The sequence below is a fragment of the Camelus bactrianus genome, chromosome 1 (assembly GCF_048773025.1).
Source record: "Camelus bactrianus isolate YW-2024 breed Bactrian camel chromosome 1, ASM4877302v1, whole genome shotgun sequence".
Lineage (NCBI taxonomy): Eukaryota > Metazoa > Chordata > Mammalia > Artiodactyla > Camelidae > Camelus > Camelus bactrianus.
This window is the reverse complement of record NC_133539.1, coordinates 103,466,108-103,490,437: the sequence shown is the minus strand read 5'-3', so window position 1 is coordinate 103,490,437 and position 24,330 is coordinate 103,466,108. Positions and strand designations below refer to the sequence as shown.

The 24,330-nt window shown below is 38.3% G+C and overlaps 1 protein-coding gene across 5 annotated transcripts in view; it reads right to left on the bottom strand.

The window, feature by feature from the left end:
• Positions 1 to 19,154: 19,154 nt before the first annotated feature.
• XRN1 (5'-3' exoribonuclease 1) overlaps positions 19,155 to 24,330 on the bottom strand; it is an 88,482-nt gene continuing 83,306 nt past the window's right edge. For all 5 annotated transcript variants that reach the window (XM_010952244.3, XM_010952245.3, XM_010952246.3 and 2 more), the window contains one exon: positions 19,155 to 24,151. In XM_010952244.3, coding sequence (XP_010950546.1) covers positions 23,849 to 24,151 — 303 coding nt within the window. In that variant the 3' untranslated portion in view covers positions 19,155 to 23,848. The remainder of the gene's footprint in view (positions 24,152 to 24,330) is intronic.

Below are 24,330 nucleotides of genomic sequence, written 5' to 3'. Positions count from 1 at the left end.
CACCAGGACTGAGCCCCAGATCCCACCCGAGTGTCAGACTACCTCCTTTCTCTTCCCCCTCATTTCATGAGCCCAGCCTGATTTGGGTTGGGCTCCTGCCTGGGTTTCCTGCTCTGTACCTCCCCTTCTGATTGTGTCTGCAGCCCTGGCCTGAACACCGCTGTGAGACAGAGGTGGAAGTAACTGTGGCATGGCTGCATGTCCCTCACTTGCACGGGCCCCTGCCAAGACCCTGAGCAGAGCCCTAGTGAACCGTTCAGGGGCCTGTGCTTTATGGCGTTTGCAAAAGTGAACTATTTTTGTATTGCTTTCTTAAAGTGGGTCCTCCAAATTGTACACATTTCAATTCCCACAAAACCATAGTCCTCCCCACCTTTGTATAGTCCTCGAAGCCTGGACTTCCTCTTCTGGGCCCCCATATGGTGGTGGGAATGCTGCCTGCATGCGCTCTGAGTACCACAACCCCCAACTCACCATTTGGAACCCCCTGAGCACTGACATCAGCTGGGATGGCATCTGTCCTCCCTACACAGCTCCTACATCGTGGGTCTAAGCCCTGGCTCCCTTCCTCAGGGCCAGCTTAAGCTCCAGCCCCTGCCCATTCCTCACCATTGTTCTGCTGAGGTCCCTGCCTTCCTGGCTGTTAAGCCCGTTCACTCTTGAAAGCAGTCAAAACGGAAGGAAGGAGAACCAGGAAATTCGAGTTCTCGAGCCTGATGTCCATCAAGATCTGAAAATAAAAGAGGACTTTGGATCAGACCAAAATCAAGGGAAGAACTGGAGATGGAAAGGTAGAATATCTGTACCAGAAAACTCAGACTAGAGGAAGTTAATCTTTAACACAAATAAATAAGCGAAAGCTTAGTTCCATGCTTCCTAGCAAAGTGTAAAGGGAAATGTGAACGTTTTGTCTGTCAGAAAGAAAGAAGTTGTGTGAGTAACAGCTGTGTCACTGTGATAGTGCTTCTACGTACAATCCTATATTAGTTCTCTCCGAAACCCAGGGAGGGTCCCTGTGCTGGTCCCTTGGGGAACAACATCGCCCTCAAAGCTCCACAGCTAGTACGTGATGAAAGCAGGATTCTTCCCCCTGAACAGTGGTTCTTCAGAGCACCTGAAACATCAGCTGTTTCCAGAAGTAAACAACAAGAACGTCTCCTGCCACCCAGTCTGTCTGGGAAGGCCCGTCCCAGCCTCAGCAGAGGGAGCTGAATAGGTGCGGGGCCTGTCTAGACCTTGATGGGGCCCTGGCAGAAATGGGCCTCTTCCTGGCTGAGCTGCTGGGAGTCTCTGAAAGGATTACCATCTTATCTAAGAGAAACCAGAGACACACCTGCCGCACCTGCCCAGGTACCTGCTCATCTCCACGCCCTTCCCAGGCGTCCTGTGTCAGGAACATGAGTCAGCTCGTTCCTCCATGTCTTCAATTCTCCCCTCCTGCGTATTAAATGACAGGAAATCGTTTCTTTCACTCACTTGTCTGTGTACGACATGGGAGGGAAGGAGCCTTCTGATGCACAGATTTCTGAACACACCTTTCACTTTTATGAACACTCAGAGGCTGGGAAGGTCCAAAGAGAGGCCATTGTTAAGAGGAGCATTCTCCCTCCCCTTCTCATCCCAGTCTTCCTGTTTCGCTTGTGGTCAGAAGCCTTTTATTCAACGAGGGACGTTATAAAATCTCAAATGAATGGGTTCTGTGAGTTAAGATTTGAACCACATTTAGAGAATGCCTGAAAACACTTTTTAATTCGTGGATATAAATAAAATGTCTTTTGAGGAAAATTGTTTAAAGTTTAGGTTGCTTTTTCCCTTTGTTTTCTTTTCCTTCTTTAGTGACAGACTGCTTTGTACATCCTCCCCCTCCCATCCTCCGTTTTCTCCTTTGAGAAGTCCTATTAGATATTTGATTTTAAAAATTACTTTGACACAATTTCAGACTTACAGAAAAGTTACAAGATATCACAAAGAATTCCCATACACCATCCACCCAGATTTCCCAAACATTAACATTTTACCACATTTATTCATCTTTTTCTATTTAATCTATTTACCCATATTTTTCTCTGAACCATTTGAAAGTAAGTGGTAGGCATGATGCCTATTTGCTCCGAGCTACTTGAGTCAGAACTTCCTAAAAACAAATATATTTTCTTACATAATCATCACACACAATACTATTAGCTAATCTAGTGTTCTTTTTCGGATTTCACCAATTGTCACAACAGTGTCCCTTATAGAAAAAGAAAATCCCGGATCATGTGTTGCATTCAGTGTCATGTTTTTTAAAGTCTCGTTTCACTGGGAACCATTGCTTTAGCCTTTGTCTTTAGTGACCTTGACATTTTTGAAAAGTATAGACCAATCATTTTGTAGAATATCCTTCACTTTGTGTTGCTCTGATGTCTCCTCAAGATTAGATTCAGGTTATGCACTTTTGGCCAGAATAGCACAGAAGCAACGTGCTCTTCTCAGCAGTGCTGGGACTCAGGTAAGGCAATGGTGATCCCCTTAGTTTAAGGAGAGATTCATTCTCAGCTTCATGCAAGTTCAGGATCAGCCTGAGATGCCTTGTTTGCCTCCCCTGAGTCCTAGCCCTGCTTCTCAACACATAATCTTGAGAGGAATGTAGAATCTATTAGTTCAACGTGATGTGTGTTGGCCACCTGATTAAGGTGGTGTCAGCCAGGTTTCTGCATTGTAGAGATACAATTTCTTATGTAATTAATAGATGTCTTATAGGGAGATACTCTGAGACTATGAAAATATCCTATCACTTTTCAAGTTTTCATCCAATACTTTTAGCATCTATGGATGATTCTTGCCTTAATCAAGTAAGATGTTGCCAAAGGGTAATTTTTTTCATTCTATCATTCTTTCTACATTTATTGATTAATGGACTGACATTTTTCTAACAACAAATTAGGTTCATCAACCCACCTAAACATGTCACTATGAACTTCCTCTCCCAGACCGACTACCAGAAAGTTAAATGAAACAAGTGTGCACTCTGAGATCATAATCTTCAGGACAAGAGGAGCCCTTTTAGTCTTGCCCGATTTCTCATCTCTAAGGCAGTTCTCCAGATAAATTTTCCTTAAGACCAAGGAACCTCTTTTTTTTTTTTTTTTACAGAGATTTTGGTGTAAAGCTTAATTGCAACACATTTTTCTAGACTAAATAAATTTTGTCCTTGTTTATATGTTTTCCTGTCCACTCATTTAGCACTTGAAAGATGCCTTACTGCTTTGCCTCTTTTTCCACTTTGAGAAACTGGTTGCTTACTGGGTTGAATTCAGTTGGTGTTGATGAAGAGTTTTTGTGTGTTTCCTGACTCTTACGTGTTTGCAATTTGCTAATATGTGAAAAGTTAAATCCCTTGATTGGTCATATTGGCTATGAGTTTCCTGGCTATGATATAGTTTGCCTGATGTAGGCAAAAAACACTGCCTCAAATTATAGCGGCCAAGGCCTCTTTTTGATTAATTTTAATAGTAGTAAAATTTACTTTTCTTACTATAGTTCGATGAACTTTTTCCCACATTTAAAATATTACTTTGGAGGGTTAACGAGGGTTAATTTAGGAGACTCATCATTTCTCCCTTGTATCAAACATCTCCAGTTACAAGAACAGTGTTTCTGCTACCTGTTCTAAAGAGGATTTTAAGGCTTGAGTTTCAGTTTAATTTAATGCTTCCTGGTCAGGATATTCACTTCTTTCTGAAAACTAGAATAGTGTCATCTGAAAATTTGATCCTTTTATGTAAACAATGCATAAATTTTGTTTAACCATGTTTTTAAAAATATCACATGTTGTAGGCATAACATTCTCTGACAAATCTTAGCACATTCTCCTAGGGCAGTCTACCCAGGCAATAGAAATAAAAGCAAAAATAAACAAATAGGGCCTAATTAAACTTATAAACTTTTGCACAGCAAAGGAAACCATAAGCAAAACAAAATGACAAGCTACAAATGAGAGAAAAAATTTGCAAATGATGTGACTGACAAAAGCTTAATTTCCAGAATATATAAACAGTTCATACAATTCAATAACAACAACAACAAAAAAGACAAACAACCCAATCCAAAAATGGGCAGAAGTCCTAAGTAAGCAATTCTCCAGCAAAGACATACAAATGGCCAATAGGCACATGAAACAATTCTCAGTATCAATAATTACCAGAGAAATGCGAATCAAAACTACAATGAGGTATCACCTGACACCAGTCAGAATGGCCTTCATTAAAAAGTCCACAAATGATAAATACTGGAGAGGGTGTGGAGAAAACACTGCTGATGGGAATGCAGTTTGGTGCAGCCATTATGGAAAACAGTATGGAGAGTCCTCAAAAAACTGAAAGTAGACCTATCATATGATCCAGCAATCCCACTCCTAGGCATATATCCAGAGGGAACTCTAATTTGAAAAGATACATTCATCCCAAAGTTCATAGCACTATATACAATAGCCAAGACATGGAACCAACTTAATGTCCTTCAACAGATGACTGGATAAAGAAGTTGTGGTATATGTATACAATGGAATACTACCCAGCCATAAAAAAGAATAAAATAGTTCCATTTGCAGCAACATGGATGGACTTGGAGATTGTCATTCTAAGTGAAGTAAGCAAGAAATAGAAAGAAAAATACCATATGATATCACTTATATGTGGAATCTAAAAAAAATGACAAACAAACTTTACAAAATGGAAACAGACTTACAGACATAGAAAACAAACTTACGGTTATCAGTGGGGGAAGGGGATGGGAAGGGATAAATCAGGAGTTCAAGATTTGCCGATATTGACTAATATATATAAAACAGATAAACAAGAAGTTCATACTGTATAGCACAGGGAACTATATTCAATATCTTGTAGTAACTTATGGTGAAAAAGAATATGAAATGAATATATGTTTGCTCATGTATAACTGAAGCATTATGCTGTACACCAGAAATTGATACAACATTGTAAACTGACTGTACTTCAATAAAAATATACATATACAAAAAAAAGCATCATCCTTAAATAATGATCAAATTAAAGGTTAATCACAATGGCAATTACACATTATTTGAATAAATACAAGAACACAATGTATCAAAACACATTGAGTGTGGGTATTCAGAAGATAATTTAAAGATTAATTAATTAGAAAACATCAACTCTGAAAATAAATAACCTGAGATTTCAACTCAAGCAATTAGATAAAGAGCAACAATAGAAAACCAAAGACAATAAGCAGAAGGAATTAATAAATATGAAAGTTCAAATGGATTGAACAGAAAACAAAAAGCAGAGTTACTTCATAAAACCAAAAGCTTATTTTCTTTCTTAAAGGCAAAAATAATACACAGTCATTTTCTAAGACTGATGAAAAACAAAGATTGATACAAATAAGCAACAGTAGAAACTAAAAATGTATCTAATTACAATGAAAGGAAAATGGAAAAATGAAGTATGATTTGGGAAAAAATATACACATTAAAATTTCCACTCCTACCCTCAGCTTTTCATGTCTACAACTATACTATAAATACATTAAATACTTTATAATTAGAAAAAAATTAGAGGAAATTATTTGGAAAAAGAAAGTTGCTTTGCAGAGTTTAGACTATGCAAAACAACAAACAACCCAATTTGAGAATGTGCAGAAGACTTCAATAGACATCTCTCAGAAGAAGACATACAGATGCCAACAAGCATGTGAAAAGGCGCTCACTGTTGTCAGTCATAAGGGAAATGCAAATCAAACACACAGTGAGATGCCAGTCCATGCCCACCAGGATAGTCATAATAAAAAAAAATGGAAACTAACAAGTGTTGATGAGGATGTAGAGAAACTGGAGCCTTTGTCCATTGCTGGTGGAAATGTAAAATCACGTAGCTGCTGTGGAGAACGGACAGGCAATTCCTCAATAAGTTACATACCACCCAGCAATTCCGCTGCTAGGAATATACTCTAAAGAACTGATAAATAAAAACTTGTACATGAATGTTTATAGCAGCTCTATTCATAATAGCCAAAAGGTGGAAACAATCCAACCGTCCATTACATGGATGAATGAGTATACAAAATGTGGTAAATCCATACAATGGAATAGCACTCAGCCATAGCAAAAAATGAAGTAGTGACATGTGCTACAACATTGATGAACCTTGAAAGCACTGTACTAAGTGAAAGAGGCTTGACACAAAAGGCTGCTGTACTGTATGTTTCACAAGTGCTGTCTTGATCCAATTTGAAAAGTCTCATTTCCCCTTTGTGGACAGCTTGCTAAGCCTCCACCCCATCTACTTCCCTCTGGGGCTCGGACACTCCTGGGTTACATACGCACATTCCCAACTGCCAGAGGCCCCGAGATACCTAACAGGAGTGGTCTTTTCTTCCTTAGATCCACAGGATTATTCAAAATACCCAATTCCCAGGAAGCCCACAAAACCTTGCTACTCCACCCTGCTTGTCATACATAGCTGCCTCCTACGGCTCTAGCATGTTGTTACCCTGTGTGGCCCTGCAAGGAAGCCTTCTCTCATCTGGAGCTGTAAGTAACAAAAAGTTCTGCCTTGCATCTACTTAGAGTGCCTTTGTGTTGTGTCCTGTCATCCAAAGAATCTATAATTATACCTAATATCTTATAATCATAAAACAGCTATGTATGGTATTGTCCCATTTATTGACATATCCAGAATAGGAAATCGACAGAGATGAAAATCAGATTTGTGGCTGCCAGGGGATAGGAGGAAGGAGGAGGGGGAGTGACAAGTGGGGTTTCCATTTGAGCTGATGAAAAAGTTCTGCAGCTAGATATAGTGATGGTTGCACAAACCATAAATGTACTTAATACCACTGTGTTGTACGCTTTAGAACTGTCAAAATGATAAATTTTGTTATGTGTCTTTTACCACAATTAAAAAAAAAGACAAGACAAAAAATAAGACAGAGTCTAAGAAGAAAAATAGACAATGTATGTACATGTTTTAAAGGATCTCAGTTTCCTGTGGGTGCAAGGAAACAGTCTCATCAGCTTCTCTAAGTGCAGGTACACTATTTTTTTTCTAAAACTTTAATGGTGTTAATGCATTTATCAAAAAAAAATGCTCTACATACCAACAGGATGGCTAATATTAAAGACGAATAAGACAAATGTTGGTGGACATGTGGAATAAACTGAATTCTCACTCATTGATAGTGTGAGATGGTACGGCCAATTTGAAATAAGTCTGACAGCTTCTTATGTAACTAAACATAAGCATATCCTATGACCCACAAATTCCATTGCTGGGTATTTACCCAAGATAAATGAAAACAAATGTCCACAAGAAGACTTGTGGAAGAACGTCCATAGCAGCTTCATTCATGAGAGCTCCAAACTGGAAACAGCTCAGCTGTTCATCAGTTGGAGAATAAATCACAAGCTATGTGCTTCATACAATGGACTAGTATTCAGAGATAAAGAGAAACAAATGTACAACAATGTGAACAAATCCTAAAACATTATATTGAGTAAAAGAAACCTTGCAGAAAGAGTACTTGCTGTATATTCAATCTCTATGTTGTACACCTGAAATTAACATAATATTGTAAATCAAATATACTTCATTTAAAAAAAAGAGTTCATACTGTATTTTACCATTGACAGGAAGCTATAGATATGGCAAAATTAATTTTTGGTGAAACAATTTCAGAACAATGGTTGTGTCTGAGCAGTTAGAGGTAGGAATTTATCGGAAGAGAGTGTGAGGGAATTTTCTGTGGAGGATGTTTCTATTCCATGTCTTGGTGATGACTTAGGTTGCACGTGTGTGTATATTTGCAGGACCTCATGGTTCACTTAAGATTGTGTAATTCAGGGGTGAGGGTATAGCTCAGTGATAAAGCACATGCTTAGCATGCATGAGGTCCTAGTTCCAATCCCCAGTGCCTCCATTAAAAAATAAAATAAAATAAATAAATAAATCTAATTACCTCTCCCCACCCCCAAAAAACAACAATAACAAATATTTTTTAAAAGATTTGTGCATTTCACTGTATGTAAATTTTACCTTAAAAGGAACAAAAAGGAACCATAAAAATATTGAATTCTAGTTAGTGATCTGCATGCTGAAGTGTTTCGGGGAAAGTATACCAAAGGCTGCAACTTATTTCAAAATGCATCCAAAAATAAGAGGGATTGGTAACTGGAAAGAGAGATGGATAGATGTATAGATAATGAATTATGAACAGTAGAATATTAATGGTAGAATTTAAGTGATGTGTGTATGGGTGTTCACTGAAGTATTTTTTCTTACCTCTTATGTGTGTTTGGAAACTTTTAAAAATAAGATATAGGGGACAACAATAAATTATACATCATCAAAACCAGCCTTATGGTTTGGAGTCTTAAAGGAAATCAGACAGATGTTTAACAATCAAAGTACCCCAAATGCTAAGAACTTTCTCTTTGTCTAAGTATCTCAGTGATCACCACGAGCGGCAACAAAGCTTCTTTGTCTGACTGTGCTGACTTTTGACAGCTGGGCCAAATGTTGGGAGCCAAGGGCTGACAAGCTTCTTAGTATCAATTACTAAGCTTTACTGGCCAATTACAGTGTGAACTAATGAAACCCTCTCACTTGGTAGAAAGGATTCTTTATTGCCAAAGAGTAACCACCCTGCAATGTCAGTTTCAATTTCCCTTCCCAGCCAATATCCAGCTGTGGTTTTTCTAGCTTCATGTTTCGTAAGAAAGAACACAGATCGCTGAACGGTTATGTACTCACTATGCAGGGGTGTTACCCAATAGAAAATGAACAAGTCATCATACATAAGGGAAGATTATTGGAACAGAAATGCAGAGATCCCAGACCTGGTTCTGCTGCTACATAGGTGTGTGATCTTGGGCGAGGCACTGAACTCCCCTGTGCCTCATTTTATTAGTCTCTTCAATGGAGAAGGCAGGTAAGTTCCAGCCCCAAGACTCAACTATCAAATTTAAAAGGTACTAGTTTCCAAATAATATTTCTCAAAATTGTAACATTTCTTCTATCGATCTTGACTTATTTTATTAGTTTGTATCTTTATCAAGGTTAAACATGTACTCTGTTGTTTATAGACACTCTATAGACTCAAGTCTAACGAAACAGCAGCCCAGCCATCCCCAACATTTGTCCCTCCCCAGAAGCACTTAACTTTTCCTTTGAACCTGCAGAAGAGTTAAAGGAACAGTATTCGGGTATTCACACTAGAAAAGTCCTTATCTAAAGGGCTGTTGTTGACATCTGACCACTCTCCATCTTTTCTACACTTCCTTTGTGCCAGACCATCTGAAAGTGCGAGGCAGACATACGACACTTCACACCTAAATACTTTAAGCATGCGTCTCCTTCCTACATAACTGCAGCATCATTGCTGTACCTGAGAAAACTGACACTAACTCCATAAAATCACCATATTTAAAGATGCCCATTGTTCCATAAATGCCTTACAAATGTTACCTTTTTCCTAACTTAGATCTAATCAAGCTTCACACACTGTGATCTGACTGGCAGTTTTCTTGAATCTCCCAATATCTCCTGTCCCCAAACTTTGAAGAGAACAGGCCAGTTATCTGACCTAGGTTGGTACCATTAATCCCACAGTTGTCTGACACCCTCTAGTAGGGTCAGGACAAGCATTTCTGGCAAATCACATCGAGAAACACAGAATGTCAGTCCTTCCCTACTACTCTTGGCAAAGCCTCCACACTTGACCACTTGCGTAAAGTAGTGACTGCCAACTCTCCACACTCTCAAGGTACATTCTTCCCTTTATACTTTAATGAGTCATCCATGGAGTGATAGTTTTGAGATGGTGAGAAATCTAATTTTAGATTTTTAATTTCTGAATTGTTCTTGAGGTGGGGGGGTTCCATTAGTCAAGTGTCCCATTCTCCACCTATGGACCATCAGATAATAATAGCAGGAGTAGTAGTAATCATAATTATAATCATGTGTTAGGACTGAGAATGATGTGAGAGATCTCAGTTAATTCCTTTTTAATTTCATTTTATTATAGGCAGTCACATTAAATTTTTTCACATTTCCTTCCACTAGTAGTGACATGCTTGGTTTTTTCAGTTTTGGGTATGATCTACTGATTTTCACTATGGAAGAGGACACACACCACCACTGCCACGTATGTGTACCCTTTCCACGTTCCTAATACAGTTATGATTTTGTTTAGATCACTAATTGGTGTTTCCATTGTTATAACCATATGAAAATCCACAGTTGACCCTGCGTATCAATGCTATGCTGTTTCTCTTCTGTTTACTTTTCCTGATTCAGTTCTCCATCCTTCTCCATTCTGCTGGGTCTTTGGAGTCTGATCTTCATGGACTCCATCAAAGGGCTCCCTTGCCCCTTGCTGACACTATTGGGCTTGACCAATAGGAAGCACCAGCAGGACACTGGAGGGAGGAACAGGAGATCATAGTATTTGTCCCCTGGCTCCCCCCTGCTTGGTTGCCATGGGGTAGCTGCTTTGTTCTACAAAGCCCATGGCTCTTGTCAGGCAACTCTCTCTAAATGATAGTCTCTGGAGTCAAGTAATGGCATGTTCTTTTCACCTGGAATGGTAACAATTCTTACGTTGTCATTAGTCTTTTTATTTTTCTTAAATCTACCTACACATTTACAAATTTTTAGTGTCTTTAGTAAGATCTCCTGAATTATGCTGTTTTCTGTCGGACATATATTATGATTATTTTCTTTTCCTGCAAAACTTTTCTGTTTTCTCTGGAGTTAATATTTGATCTGATTTTTTTGTTTGTTTTTTAAAATTTTTTTTAGGAACTTATTATCAGTTCAACCCAAACACCTTTTATAATTTTATAAATCTCCCCTTAAGGAATTTTCTCAGCTTTGTTTTCTTAAAGCCATCTCTTATGGTGTGCTGTAATGTTCTCCAGTTCATACTAGTCAACCTCTAGACCTGACGGACAGCTTTCACACTGGGATCTCTCTTTGCTATCACTGGGGAAACTGTCTTGAGTGAAGCTGATCTTCTCTTTCCATCTGGTTTAAATCTTCAGTCTTGGCTTCCATTCTCACGTTGTGAGTGCATATCCTCTAGTTCCTTTCTGAGAAAGGACACTCAAAAGTTCAATGATTTGAGACTTTTATGTGAGAAAACATCTTTATTATATCTGAACATTTTATTGATACTTTGACTGGGTATGAATTCTATGTTAGAAATCCTTTCAGTATTTTGAAGCCATTGTGCTGTTACTCTTCAGCTTCTGGCACTGCCTTTGAGAAGTCTCAGTCAGTATTGTTCCCAATCCTTCATGTGTGATTTTTTTTTTTCTTGAAAGCTTTCAAGAGCTTCTTGGACCCAGGATCCTAGTGTGCCATGATGATGGGTCCTAGCATATGTCCATTCATTGCTGGGTACTTGAGGAAAACATCAATCTGAGGAAATCTCAGAAAAAACTTCAGTCTGAGGTGTTGCCAGGGGTTGGAGGGAGGGAGTTACTAATTAAAGAGCATAAAGTTTTAGTCAAGTTCTACATGAATTCAGTTAAGATGAATAAGTTCTACAGAGCAGTGGGGCAGTACTGCACCCTTAGTCAACAATACTGTGCTGTACCCTTAACACTTGTAAACAGGGTAGATCTTGTGTTGTGTTCTTATTACAATAAAAGAAAAAAAATTTTTAATGCCTTTCTCACAACACTGTGGTGAGAATTAAATAGCAGAATGTTACAAAGCTCATGGTCTGTAAACAGTCTTTACGATTGCTGTTCTCATGGACTGAAGTCTGGAAGTAGGAAAAAAGAGGACCATTGCAATAGGCTAAGTTTGAGAAGAAGAGGCCCTGCATTAAGTAATAACCGTGAGGATGGAGAGAACAGGGCAGATGTAGGAGATGACGCTGCACCAGGACTTGCGAGCTGCATGTGAGGGTGAAGAAAAGGTGGAATCAAAGATGACTCATGGTTGCAACTTCTAGTATTTGTTAATAATACATGTAGACATAGCACATGATGACATTTCAGCCAAAAAATGACTTCCTTCACTCAGTGGCGCTAAGGAAGTGTAATTGGGAAATTATCATCTGATAACCCCAGAGATATTGGTTAAGACCCCACTGGTGTTTGATTAAGCTGTTGAGGGGGGGAAGTGGTTTGTGTGTATTGAATTCAGGAAGCATTTATCTAGCAGTGGTGGACTACAGCCTAAGAAAGAAAAACAAAGATCACAAAAGCTGTGATAATTTGTCTTGCCGCTTCTGCTGCAGTGCGTGCAGATGCCGGGTTCTAGCTCCTGGGCTCCTTGCTATGGACGCTGCATTTGTCTGATGCCGCTAACTGGAGCTTTGCTTCGTACCTTCAGTCAAGTCCCCTTAATGAGGACCCTGATATCACCCTGTAGTGGTTTTTTTTTTTTTTCCTTTTCAGAAAGGAATACATGAAACAAATGAGCTGTGACTAATATCTATTATTCTTAAGTAAGCATCTCTCATTCCCCAGAAGAGAAAAAAAATATTATTTTCCAGCAAAGGAAGAGAGCAAAATTCCCTGTCAAGAGAAATGCAAATCAAAACTACGATGAGCTATCACCTCATACCAGTCAGAATGGCCATTATTTAAAAGTCCACAAATGACAAATGCTGGAGAGGCTCTGGAGAAAAGGGAACCCTCCTACCCTGCTGGTGGGAATGCAGTTTGGTGCACCCACTGTGGAAAACAGTATAGAAATTCCTCAAAAGACCAGGTAGACTTACCATATGACCCAGGAATCCCGCTCCTGGGCATATATCCAGAAGGAACCCTACTTCAAAAAGACACCTGCACCCCAATGTTCATAGCAGCACTATTTACAATAGCCAAGGCATGGAAACAGCCTAAATGTCCATCAACAGATGACTGGCTAAAGAAGATGTGGTATATTTATACAATGGAATACTACTCAGCCACAAAAATAATAAAATACCATTTGCAGCAACATGGATGGCCTTGGAGAATGTCATTCTAGGTGAAGCAAGCCAGAAAGAGAAAGAAAAATACCATATGAGATTGCTCATATGTGGAATCTAAAAAAAGGAACATAAATACAAAATAGAAACAGACTCATAGACATAGAATACAAACTTGTTGCCAAGGGGGCGGGGGGTGGGAAGGGACAGACTGGGAGTTCAAAATTTGTAGATACTGACAGGCATATGTAGAATAGATAAACAAGATTATACTGTATAGCACAGGGAAATATATACAAGGATCTTGTAGCTCACAGAGAAAAAAATTGTGACAACGAATATATGTATGTTCATGTATAATTGAAAAATTGTTCTCTACACTGGAATTTGACACAACATTCTGAAATGACTATAACTCAATAAAAAAATGTAAAAAAAAATTCCCTGTCAAAAGTCCCTCTTGGCCTGGAAATCATGTCAGCTTACTTTTAAATGTTTCTGACTAAAGGAGGGAGAAAGAAAACTGCCCTTGAGGGTCCTGAATGAGGGAGGAGCATTGGGTGACACACAGTTGCCTCTTTGTGAAAGGAATAAAGTCTGAAGGCTGGCTCTGTCCTGGCCTCTCTTTTCCCTCCTTTGGCATTCTTTCCTGGACAGCGCCCAGCACAGAGCAGGCCCTAGGCTGATACTTGTGGAACTGTATCGGAGCATCTCCTTCAAGCAGTGTCACACGTTCTCCCTTCTGCACTGCCAGCCCCACTAAATCTACCCCTGGGCCCTGCTGGTACTTCCGCCACTAAGTTCTCTCCCTCTGCCAGAAAGCGCACCTCTTCTGGTACCATATCACCCCTTGCATTCTTCGAGGAACACCTCTGCCTCAGCTATGTGTGGGGATGCCCTACTGGCCTGTCTGTTCTCACAGGTCACAGGCCCAATGACCCAGGTCACAGGAGTGGGAACACACTCCTGGAAGAAACCTAACTCAAGATCCCTGCAGACAAAGCTGCCACCAGAATACTGTATGCTCAGTACATTTTGCTGCAGGTAGTCAAAGCCAGCTTTGAGATAATGCTCTATTTAAAAAAAACCAACATTGATTTTGATTCATTCATTTACTCTTGGCCACATTCCTTAAAAAAAGGTGAAGTTTGTACCCCGAGATCGTGCTGTCATCACAGTCTGTCCAACTGTAGGTTTAAGCACAATAAGGACCTCGACCAAATTTCCTCATATCAAATGAAATAAAGATAGGCTTTTTGTCTTAGATGGTGATTCCTGCCATGATTGTCTTAGATGGTGATTCATCCTGGTGCTGCAAACAGTTGTCTTAGGGCTGTTGTTGCTCCAGAGGTTTGAACTGGAAAGGGAAAGACCTGGACTGATTTGGGGAAGCTCTCCACCATGATGGCTTCCTTGAAGTTTTCTTCATTGATGAAACTCTTGGTGCTGCCCTTCAGAAAAACAGGGACCCAGGACAGCATTCCATTCTCTTATGGCCTTTTCTACCCTAAGTACAATTCTAGGCCATTCTGAATGATTCTTTCAGTCAAATAGTCTTGGATGTCCTGCACAGTATGTAGTTTTTCCATAAAAGAACAGGATAGAGAACTCTGCTGACATCTGACAAACTGTTTGGGTCCCACAGGTGCTCTGACCACTGCTCCCCACTCATCCAGCGAGGCACCATGTTGGTCATTTGACAACTTGTGCAGAGCTGATGGCTCAACAAGGTGCTTCAGAGAGCGCTGCTAATGTGGATGGATGGATATGTAATAAAGCCAGTAGAGTAAAATGTTAATGGTAGAATCTAGGTATTGGGTAAGTGGATGGTCACTATACAGTATTTTAAACTTTGCTGTCTGTTAGAACATTTTCATAATGAAATGTTGGAAAAAAGAAAAAAATTCCATTAAAGTGTCTGGTGCTATCAGTGGTGATCAGCCAAGATCTTTAGCACTAGCTCCTGTTCTGCCAGGTGTTCAGGGAAGCAGGTGGACTTAGGAGGGGGAACAGCATGAGTAGTGGAGCATATCAAGGCTCAGAGATATTTGTTGAGGGAAACAGGCGAGTTTCAGAATGATGCATAAAGCATGATGCCATCTATGTAAAATAAAAACAAAAAAATTGTAAGTAGTTATATGTGCAGATAATATGTGCAGCATCAACATTAAAAAAGGCTGGAAGGACACACACCATATGCTCACAGAGATGACCTCTAGAAGGTGGTCAAAAGATTTTACTCTTACATGTCATGCTTTCAAAATTTGTGGGAAATGTAGCCATGTATTACTTATACAATTAAAAATTAATTTAAGAAGAGAAAGTAAACTAGAACATGGATTTGGGAATTCAACAGATCTCTTCTGAATTTCAGCTCAGCTCCATGTCTCCGTGTTGCATCTCTGGGCAAGTTAACCGCTTTTGTGTCTTACTTTCCTCATTTGTGAAATGATTTAATACTATTTTCATATTATTATAAACGTTTTGAAGACTGGAAGTGTGATATAACGTGAACGGTACCTAGTGGATAGCCCATCAGTAGTAACTTCTTATCACTGAGCCTGCAGCACAAACTTTGAGTGCTAGATTCATGGAGACATAATTGACGGTGTGAGTTGTGCCTGGGAGCAATACAAATTGTCTGCAACAAACGTAGCGGAGAAATTCCCAGCCTTGGCCATCAAGCGAGAGATGTCTCCAACAGTCTGTGCCCTGTTGTCTTTTGTAGAACATGATGTTCTAATATAAGAAGCAAAGGGTACCTACTGCCATTCAAGATTTTGTGGTTAAGGATAGCTCTGACTCCATGTGATATATTTTGGGTAAGAAATAGGCGTTTGTGCTCCTGATAATCCATGAATATAGTTGCAGCAGTCAATATTTGTTTGACATTCGAGGAAGTGTCACAAGCCTGAGAAAGACATCTTGGAAAGAACTCATATTCCTTAGACAACAAAGAGACTGAGAAGGTCTTACATGAAGAGAATGTGGGAGAAAATAATTCTCCTCAGGAAGGCCTGGAGTTCTTCTGTTGTTGTTTCTAGATCAAGTATGCCATGAATTGCAATGTACCAGAGGATCTCTGGTAAAATGGTCAGCCTGAAAAGCTGATCCTGGAAACTCTGATTCCATATTTCTTGCTTCTTTTTGATATCCAACATACTGAACAGTATAGTAGCTTCTAAGAGTGCAGTTGCATCATTCTTACTTGGATGATTGCTCTGTTTGTCTATGATTTCCACTTTCTCTATTGTCTACAATGCCATCAGTTTTCATTTTGAAAGCAAATAGCCCCCTTCTTAAAATCATGTAATAGCTCGTATAAGAAGAGCACATAGAGGATGTCTTCCCATCCTGACCCTTCTTCCTCTTAAGAACATCACTTCACATGAATGGGCCTCAGCAGCCTCATTTATATTAGTTGACCTTACTTGCCTACACAAAGGGAACATCTGATACAAACCTAGCCCATGTGGAGTTGAGATGGAGAGATGCTAGTCCTAGGCTGGCTGCTGGAACTGTATAACAAGAATTTGGAAGCCTTGAGTGTTAAACAGAAAGGTATACTAGAGAAGGTAAGATATCTGTTTCTGGTAGATACCTGTTTCTGGTAGCTTTCTGGGTCTTGGTTCAGGCTTCTTTGAAGCTCGGCTGCATTTCCATTTTCTGGATTCTAGGTGATTTTCCTGCATCTGTATGATAAATCTTCTACTCCTTACCTCATTTTGTTTTTTCTTGAGCTAGTTTAAGTGGGATTTTGTTACATCCAAACAAAAAAGTTTTGACTGAGCTTTTAGGATGACATCCGAACACTTTAGCATGGTCTGCAGTATTCCTTATGGTCTATGTCTACCTTCATCTCCATTTTACCTCTGACCTGCACCATATATAATTCTGCCCTGATCAGTCTCCTTCCCGCATTTGGGTCCTATAAGGCTCGGCTCCCTCAGAAAAGAGACCCTGATACTTCCCCAGCTGTGAGGTATCCCTTTCTTGTGTCCTTGTTATACTGCTTTTGTGCTTGGTGGTTTACTTGTCCCTTCTCTGCTAGACTTTATGGATGGTCAAGACTAGTTCTTATTCAAATTTATAACCCCTATGCTTGTGCTAAGCCCTTAAAATATACCAGTCAATAGCAAATGAAATGAATAAAAGAACATATTCATAACAAAAACTAACTAGATAGTGTTGATATAAAAACTAGATTATAAAGCCTAAACTTTATAGAGTATAGCCAAGTAGCTAAGAGTGTAGGATTTGGTGTCAGGCTACTGTGTAGGCGAAACCTGCCTACATGGTAGGGTTTTGAGCATTAAAGGAGATAATCTATGTGAACCACTTAGCACAGTGGCCTAGGATATTAAATATGTAATGAGCGTTTAATAATTAGTAAGTATATTTATTTATGGCTCCTATATTTAGGAACTCAGTGAAATGTGTCTAAGACTCCTACAACTGTAGGAATCAGGGACTTCAGAAAGTACTGGAAGGGGGATGGTATAGCTCAAGTGGAAGAGCATATGTTTAGCTGGCATAAATAAGGTCCTGAGTTCAATCCCCAGCACCTCCTCTAAAAGTTAATAAGTAAACCTAATTACCTCCATCCTCCTCCCTGCAAAATAATAAAATAAATACACTAAAAAAAAAAGTACTGGAAAATTCTAAAGGCAACCATTTTCCAAGTTGAAGGAGTATAACTGGTACTGCCCTTTCATGAGGGCAGTTTGCAGGCACACTGTAGACAGTAAGCTTTGGTTAACATTAGGGAAAAGCTGTTTTGCAGGCCTTCTTTTATGTATAAACTGTAAGGACTGACTGCTGGCCCAGAATGTGGTTGTTGCTTAAGAGCCTGCCTTTGAGAGGTCTGCATTTCCTTATCAATCCACAGTCCAGTAGAGGCAGCCCCTCAAGGTGACCTGCCCCACTGCCCCCAACTACAGATGTTGGAGCAAAGACCTGAACGATAAGGTCACAGATGCCATAGGGCTGACAGCCACACAGAAAGGAGACAGTGAACTGGAAGGTAATACTCTTAAGGTTCAGTTTCTGAGAAGCCTGACCGGACTTCCTGGATTGGATTCTCTTGAGATTGCCCCACATTCTTAGAATAAATTCTCTTTTCTTAATCTAGCTTGAGTGGGTCTTGGTTTGTTTAGTGTTGATTTTCAAGACAAAAACTTGACACCAAGATTGGGGGAGCCAAATGATGCTACAGGGATGGGGTGGAGAGGGGTGATTGTTGAGGATGTCAGTGTGGGGAGCTGGCAGTCTGGGGAATGAAGTGGAAAACAGCTAGCTCAGTCTCCAATGGCATTCCTACACTGCGTGCCTCCTGCTGGATCGAGGTGGCCAAACACCATGTCAGAATGTGACCACTCCTTGGGGTCTGGAGTAAAGTACAACAGGAGAGACAGTCTCAGGTTTGTCTGAGTAAACAGAGCTGGAAGCAGATCTAGCAGGAAGACATTTTCTTTCCTCCTAACCCCTTTCTTCCACCTCCTCCCCTACCATACAGATATTTTGGCAGTATGTATCATAATGCATCAGAGTTATACTGGGAGACATGGCCAGTATTAGCAAGATGTTAGTTTTGTAGATTCCCCAGTCTTACGGGTAGGAATTAAAGCCTCTTCCAATCTGGCTCTTTAAGACCCTTTCCCTTGGTAGAAAAGATAGAGGGGATCCATGGCTGGGAAAAGGAAAAACAGAAAGAGAAGAGTCTCCCAGATGCCCAAGTGAGGTATGGGGACTCTGAACTGGACACTGGATAGTGTGACTCAGCTGGAAAAGCATAGAGGTGTTTGGCACCATCCAGAAGGCTCTGTGCATTTAGGTACATGTGACAAATCCTTTTTACTAACATTTATAATGCACCTATCAAGTATCTAGTGCTTTAAACATATCAACCAAACAAGGGCTGTTGTTTTCTTCCTTTAGGAGATGAAGAAACTGAGGCTCAGGCCTTATGTAATTCGCCAATCCTAATATGATAATGACTTATTTAGGATTAGAAGTAGAGCTAGGATCTGAACAGTGGCCATCTGAATCTACAATTTGGACTTTTTCCACTAATCATGCTGCCTAGTTTATACTAAATGACATAGACTCAAAATACTGATATAAAAGGATATGGGGTTTAAGTGACTACTGTGACGTTTCCACTTTTAATATCACTGCAGATATACAAGAACAAACAGTTTATGAAATCATTCTCAAGTGATTTAATTAAAATCCATATAGCATTTAACATGTATAGATGTTTAAACTCTTTCAGTGACTCATATTTTAAAATCCTTTTGCACAACATTTTGAGGCTAACTTCATGCTAGAAATCTACAAATGTACAGCTTAACACAAAAATACATTCAGAGTCCATTCCAATGCAAGTTTAAAACACTTTAATTGCAGACAATGTAAAGATATTTAAAAAACAAAAACTACAAAGTGAGCACGTAAAAGTCTTCCCTTTTGAATTTTTAATAAAATACTGCTCTGTATAAGATCTAATGAAAAATTCCAGTTACTTATAAAATAGTTGTGAAGAAAGGAATTAAGATATATATATATATATATGTATGAATTATAATTAATTATATTGTTTAAATGAACAAAATGTTGAACATTTTGATGATACAGTATGCTATCATCAGTCATATATCAAAATAGATGAAAACACTCAAAGAAGCAACTGGGTGCAGGCAAAAGAAAATGTAAGAGACTGAGGCAAAAAAAAAAAACAAAAAAAACCAAAACCCCAAAACTCAAAACAAACAAAAAAGTCCTTTAACTCTAAGGGAAAGAAAGGAATAAAAGAACTTAAAACTGTGGACCAAATTCTCACTCCTATTATTTCATGAGAAAACAGTATGAGGATTTGGCTCAAATTACTAAAATATTTACAGAAATTTAATTATTTGGCCTAGGCAATTTAATAGTGTACCCATTGCTGAAATAATCCATAGCAATAGGTGTACTGTTGGAAAAAAAATAATTTTTATAGATTTACCTATGTAAAACTTTATCTACTGGAAACCAGAGTCTCCATCACAAATTGCACTTAAGATGGCTGAATGCAGTGATTGAGCAAGGCATTATTGTTGGTTCACTGACATACAGACAAAAACACAAAAGCAGCTATGGATTGCTGACATTCTTAACTACAAAAATTATTTTGTACCTTTTTTTCCTCTCTCTAAAAGAAGGATGAGTGGTGTTGGAGTTGTTAACTCAGTGGAACTCCCGCCTGCCTGCTGGCTCGGCCCTGCTGCTGTCCGTTTCAGCACTGTCTCTGACTGCTTCCCTAGCAGGAGATGTAGAGGTCTGACAGAAATACGAACCAGGTCAGCCTGAAACATACTCGTTTCTGAAATTTTAAGCTATGTCCTGCCTAAGAAAGGAAGCTCCTACAAAAATGATTGCTTCACTGACAAAGCTTACAAAATGTACGTGAAGAACATTGCCAGTTGGAGTTCTATCACTACCTCTAGAAAGAAATGATAAGGGAACTTGTGTATTTTTTTTTTTATTTTTGTTTTTTTGTTTTTTTTTAAACCTAGAGGATGCCTGTCAGTCATTTCTCTCCAATAAATTAATTCTCCTCCATAGCAGAAACACAATTTGGAAGAAAGACAGTATTAAGAAATATAGCAAGCTCAAAAAGCTGGAAAACTGTATGTACACAGTTGCTTTAAAAAAGAGGCTTTGAATAATGAGATGAAGCATATTAGAACTAAGTTCAGTGGAGAGCTGGGCAGTCCTAGACACCTTACAGGTAAAAATTAGACAATCACTATGAAAATGTACGATTTATTAATACAAACAGATAATTTAAAAGTGAGTGACTAAAAAAGACATGTAGCTTATCTATTTCCTTGAGCTAGAAAGATATATTATAGTCTGAAAAATGCAGTGACTGGATAGGTCTTATTTAACTGGTTCCTTCTTCCAATTACCTCCCCTTCTGCCCCCTCCAAGACTCTAGATTAGTTGGAAAAATATCAGTCTAAAACCAAAGCAAGTGCCTGATCATAAAAGAGGAAATAAACAAAAAAACCTGCATCAAGAGTTCTTCATCTCTCCCACCAACAGGAAAAATCAGATCTCCTTATCAGTTTCTAAAAGAACTACCTATGCCTCTGAAAAGCAATGAAAGTCTTAAATTGAAACCAAGGCATACACAGAGGTAAAATTAATTTCTCATGCAACTGAGTCTCAGATGTTTAAGACTTGTATCTACATGTTTAAGTCAATCAACACATTCTAGCTGTTAAATTATAAAACTCAGGTAATGACCAGGTAATGTAGGGAATGGTGAAAAGGAACAATGAAACTGGAAGGACCAATCTTTAAAATTCACTTAATTTGCTCAAAAAACAAAACAAAACAAAAACAAAAACAAAACAAAAAAATAAAAACCTTACTGAAGGATATTTAGAAATAATGTTTCAGTGAGTAGAGGAAGGTTTAAACTGAGTAACTGCTCTAGTTATGTAGAAATATAAAGAATTTGTGGGAGTCTGCTCTTCAATATAGTCCGTGGTTTCACAGAAAGTCCACAGCAGATTCAACAGTTGAGTGGGCATATTTCTAAACTCTAAGATAGTTTGAGTCTGCCTCATCCAAAAAAAGAAAAATTGTAAGTTTCCCAATCTATCAGTGGAGCTAGTCTCCTCAAGAGCATCATGAGATAAAAACAGCCTCTACCTCTTCCATCCTCCCCAGAGAGGGCACATCTCCTATTGCTCTCAGGCCCTATTCCGAATAGGTCTACAAGGGGAAAAGGTCAGATGAATGCCTGACACTACCTAGTCATTATGGAGCTCTCTCCTATTTTAATCTATCTTCAATCTTGACCTTTAGAATAATAGATTAAAAAAAAAGAGAAGGAACAAAAAGAAACCACTTTTATTGCTTATCTGTCTAGAGTTGTCAGCTTGCTTTGCTTCAATACTGAGGAAATATCCTATGGGTTCAGTGGCACTATGCTTACCAAAATTTGTCTTGGAGTTTTCATAAGACGGCATGTGCTCTTCCTTCTGTGCTCTAAAAAAGATGTGGGATGTACACTGTTTACAGAGCTGTCACATAGCCATGATGAATGAGGCAATTCTTGAATGCTGGAGTTTATACAGTTAAGTAAGGTGAAAAATATTACACACTTTAAAGTTGTAAAAAGTTAACATAACATTATTGTTACAATTTAAACTCTTTGTATTGTAGTCCTGGTAATGGATGTTTCCTTTAAAAAAATAGTTTGTGAGGCAATAAGGACAAACACTGAGACTTACTTGAGCCTCATTACTCAAGATTCCACTACAGATAAACATTCCCAATAAGGAAACGTTGGGAACCAATAAACATCTGAACCCAGGAAATTAATAGAAAATAAATTCACAGAAACTTACATGACTATAATAAATGACAAATAATGAACATATATCTCTTATACTAAAGGCACTACTAATATACAAATATCCTATTAACATTTAGAGAAACTCTAAAATTAGCAGTTAGAGAAAAGAATCCATTTAATTCAATACCAGCTTTTTAAAAAAAGAACAGACTATGACTCATGGCCGAGTTTACAATGAGCTAAATGAAACTGGATGTAATAAGCAGCTCCATACAAAAATTGTGGTTCCTACTTTTAAAAAAGTATGATAATTTACTTCCTTAAAAATATAAGCATATCACAAAAACTAAAGCATAAATATATATATATATATATAAAAACTCAGGCCCTGGTACCACTGAGAAATTTTCATAAATTCTAAAATAATTTCAACAGCCACAGCTTACACAACATACACCCACACGTGACATGCAAAGACAAAATGCCAGAGTCACTGAACAGTTCAGCATAAAGCTAAAAATAGGGAAAGAGAATGAGACAGGCATTTGTCATGTAAGTAATACACATTATACACTGATTGTGCCTGTGCACACCTTGGAATTTTAAAAAATTTAGAATTCCATCAGTCCCAGGAAGCACTACTCATGGACCAACATGGAGCTCTCATGTATGTTTAAGTAAGCAGGTAAAAAAGCTATACAAAAGAATAACACAATTTATTTTAATTAATGACATGATTAATATTTTGTACTTTATTCTATTAGAAGATTAATTTGTAATCATTATACCCTGTAGACTTTGAAACTTAATTTTATTAGAAATTACTAATGCTGGTTCTTGAATAATCTAAAAAATTGTAATTATTTACTCAAATCTAGATTGCTATTTATAGTTCTAAGCAGTTAAATGAAACATTCTGATTAGTATTCTGAAATTGCTTTGGTACAAAATTGAGAATAAAGCAAAACTGGCAGCACCACAACAAGTGTGATTACTTCACAGCAGGTCTAAAGGACCTTTAGAGACAACAGAAGTAAAAATACTTATAAATAAGAGCCATTCTCCTCACAATTCTGTTAGATCATTAAATAGAGAGATAAAATCCACTTCAGTAAATTACACTTGAGGCCCAATTTTCATGCTCCATTTAATTATCCCTCAATGACAGTGTAAAAAATGTTTATTATTATTGCAATATGATGTCTAATTCATAGTTTAGGATGCGTCTAATGATGAAGCCAATGGTTAGAGTGGTACACTTAAATGCTTAGTCCACTGATATTATTTTAAAACAAGGTTTAGTCTTTTTTTTTAACAGCTTAATTGAGGTATAATTGATGTAAAACAAACTGCACATACTTAAGATGCACAATTTGATGTACTGTCTTTTAAATAGCATGAAAAGTGCCTGACAACTAAAAAAGTCAAAAAAATTTAATTGAAACATACTGTTTTAAAATAGTACATTGTAATTTATGAGACACAGATATGGATTTATAAAAAGATGAGAGGAAAGGAAAGAAATTAATTTAATTTCAAGTACCAAACTTATTCAGAAGGTTTAGAAACGCCAAAATTGACAGCCAGTTTTCTTGATTTTCTTCTTGAAGAAGAGCTTGGTGTTGACTTATGGTGAGACGTGCTATGACCTGGGGAGGCAGCTTCAACTTGAAAAGAAGATACAGGCTGAGCAATCTGAGAGGATTTTAAGGAAACTGATGAATTCTCCTGTGGAATCACTTTGGTGACATCAGAAGATGCTGACTGGCTAGTCTGAAGTGGGGTTGCTTGAGAACTCTGGGCCTCCTTATTCTCAAAGATCTTTTTGTTTGCAACCCTTTTTTTAGTCACCTTTAAGGAATAAAAGCATCATTCATTAACAATGTAGGCAAAAAAAGCTAGTATCAGAAAATACCATAAACCATGCTGCTAATACTTGTCAATCACTGTTGACTTGTGACTTGCGCTTATGATCTCCAAACCAAACTTTAGAAATCCAAGGAATTTAGTTATGAGTAAAATGTTTAAAA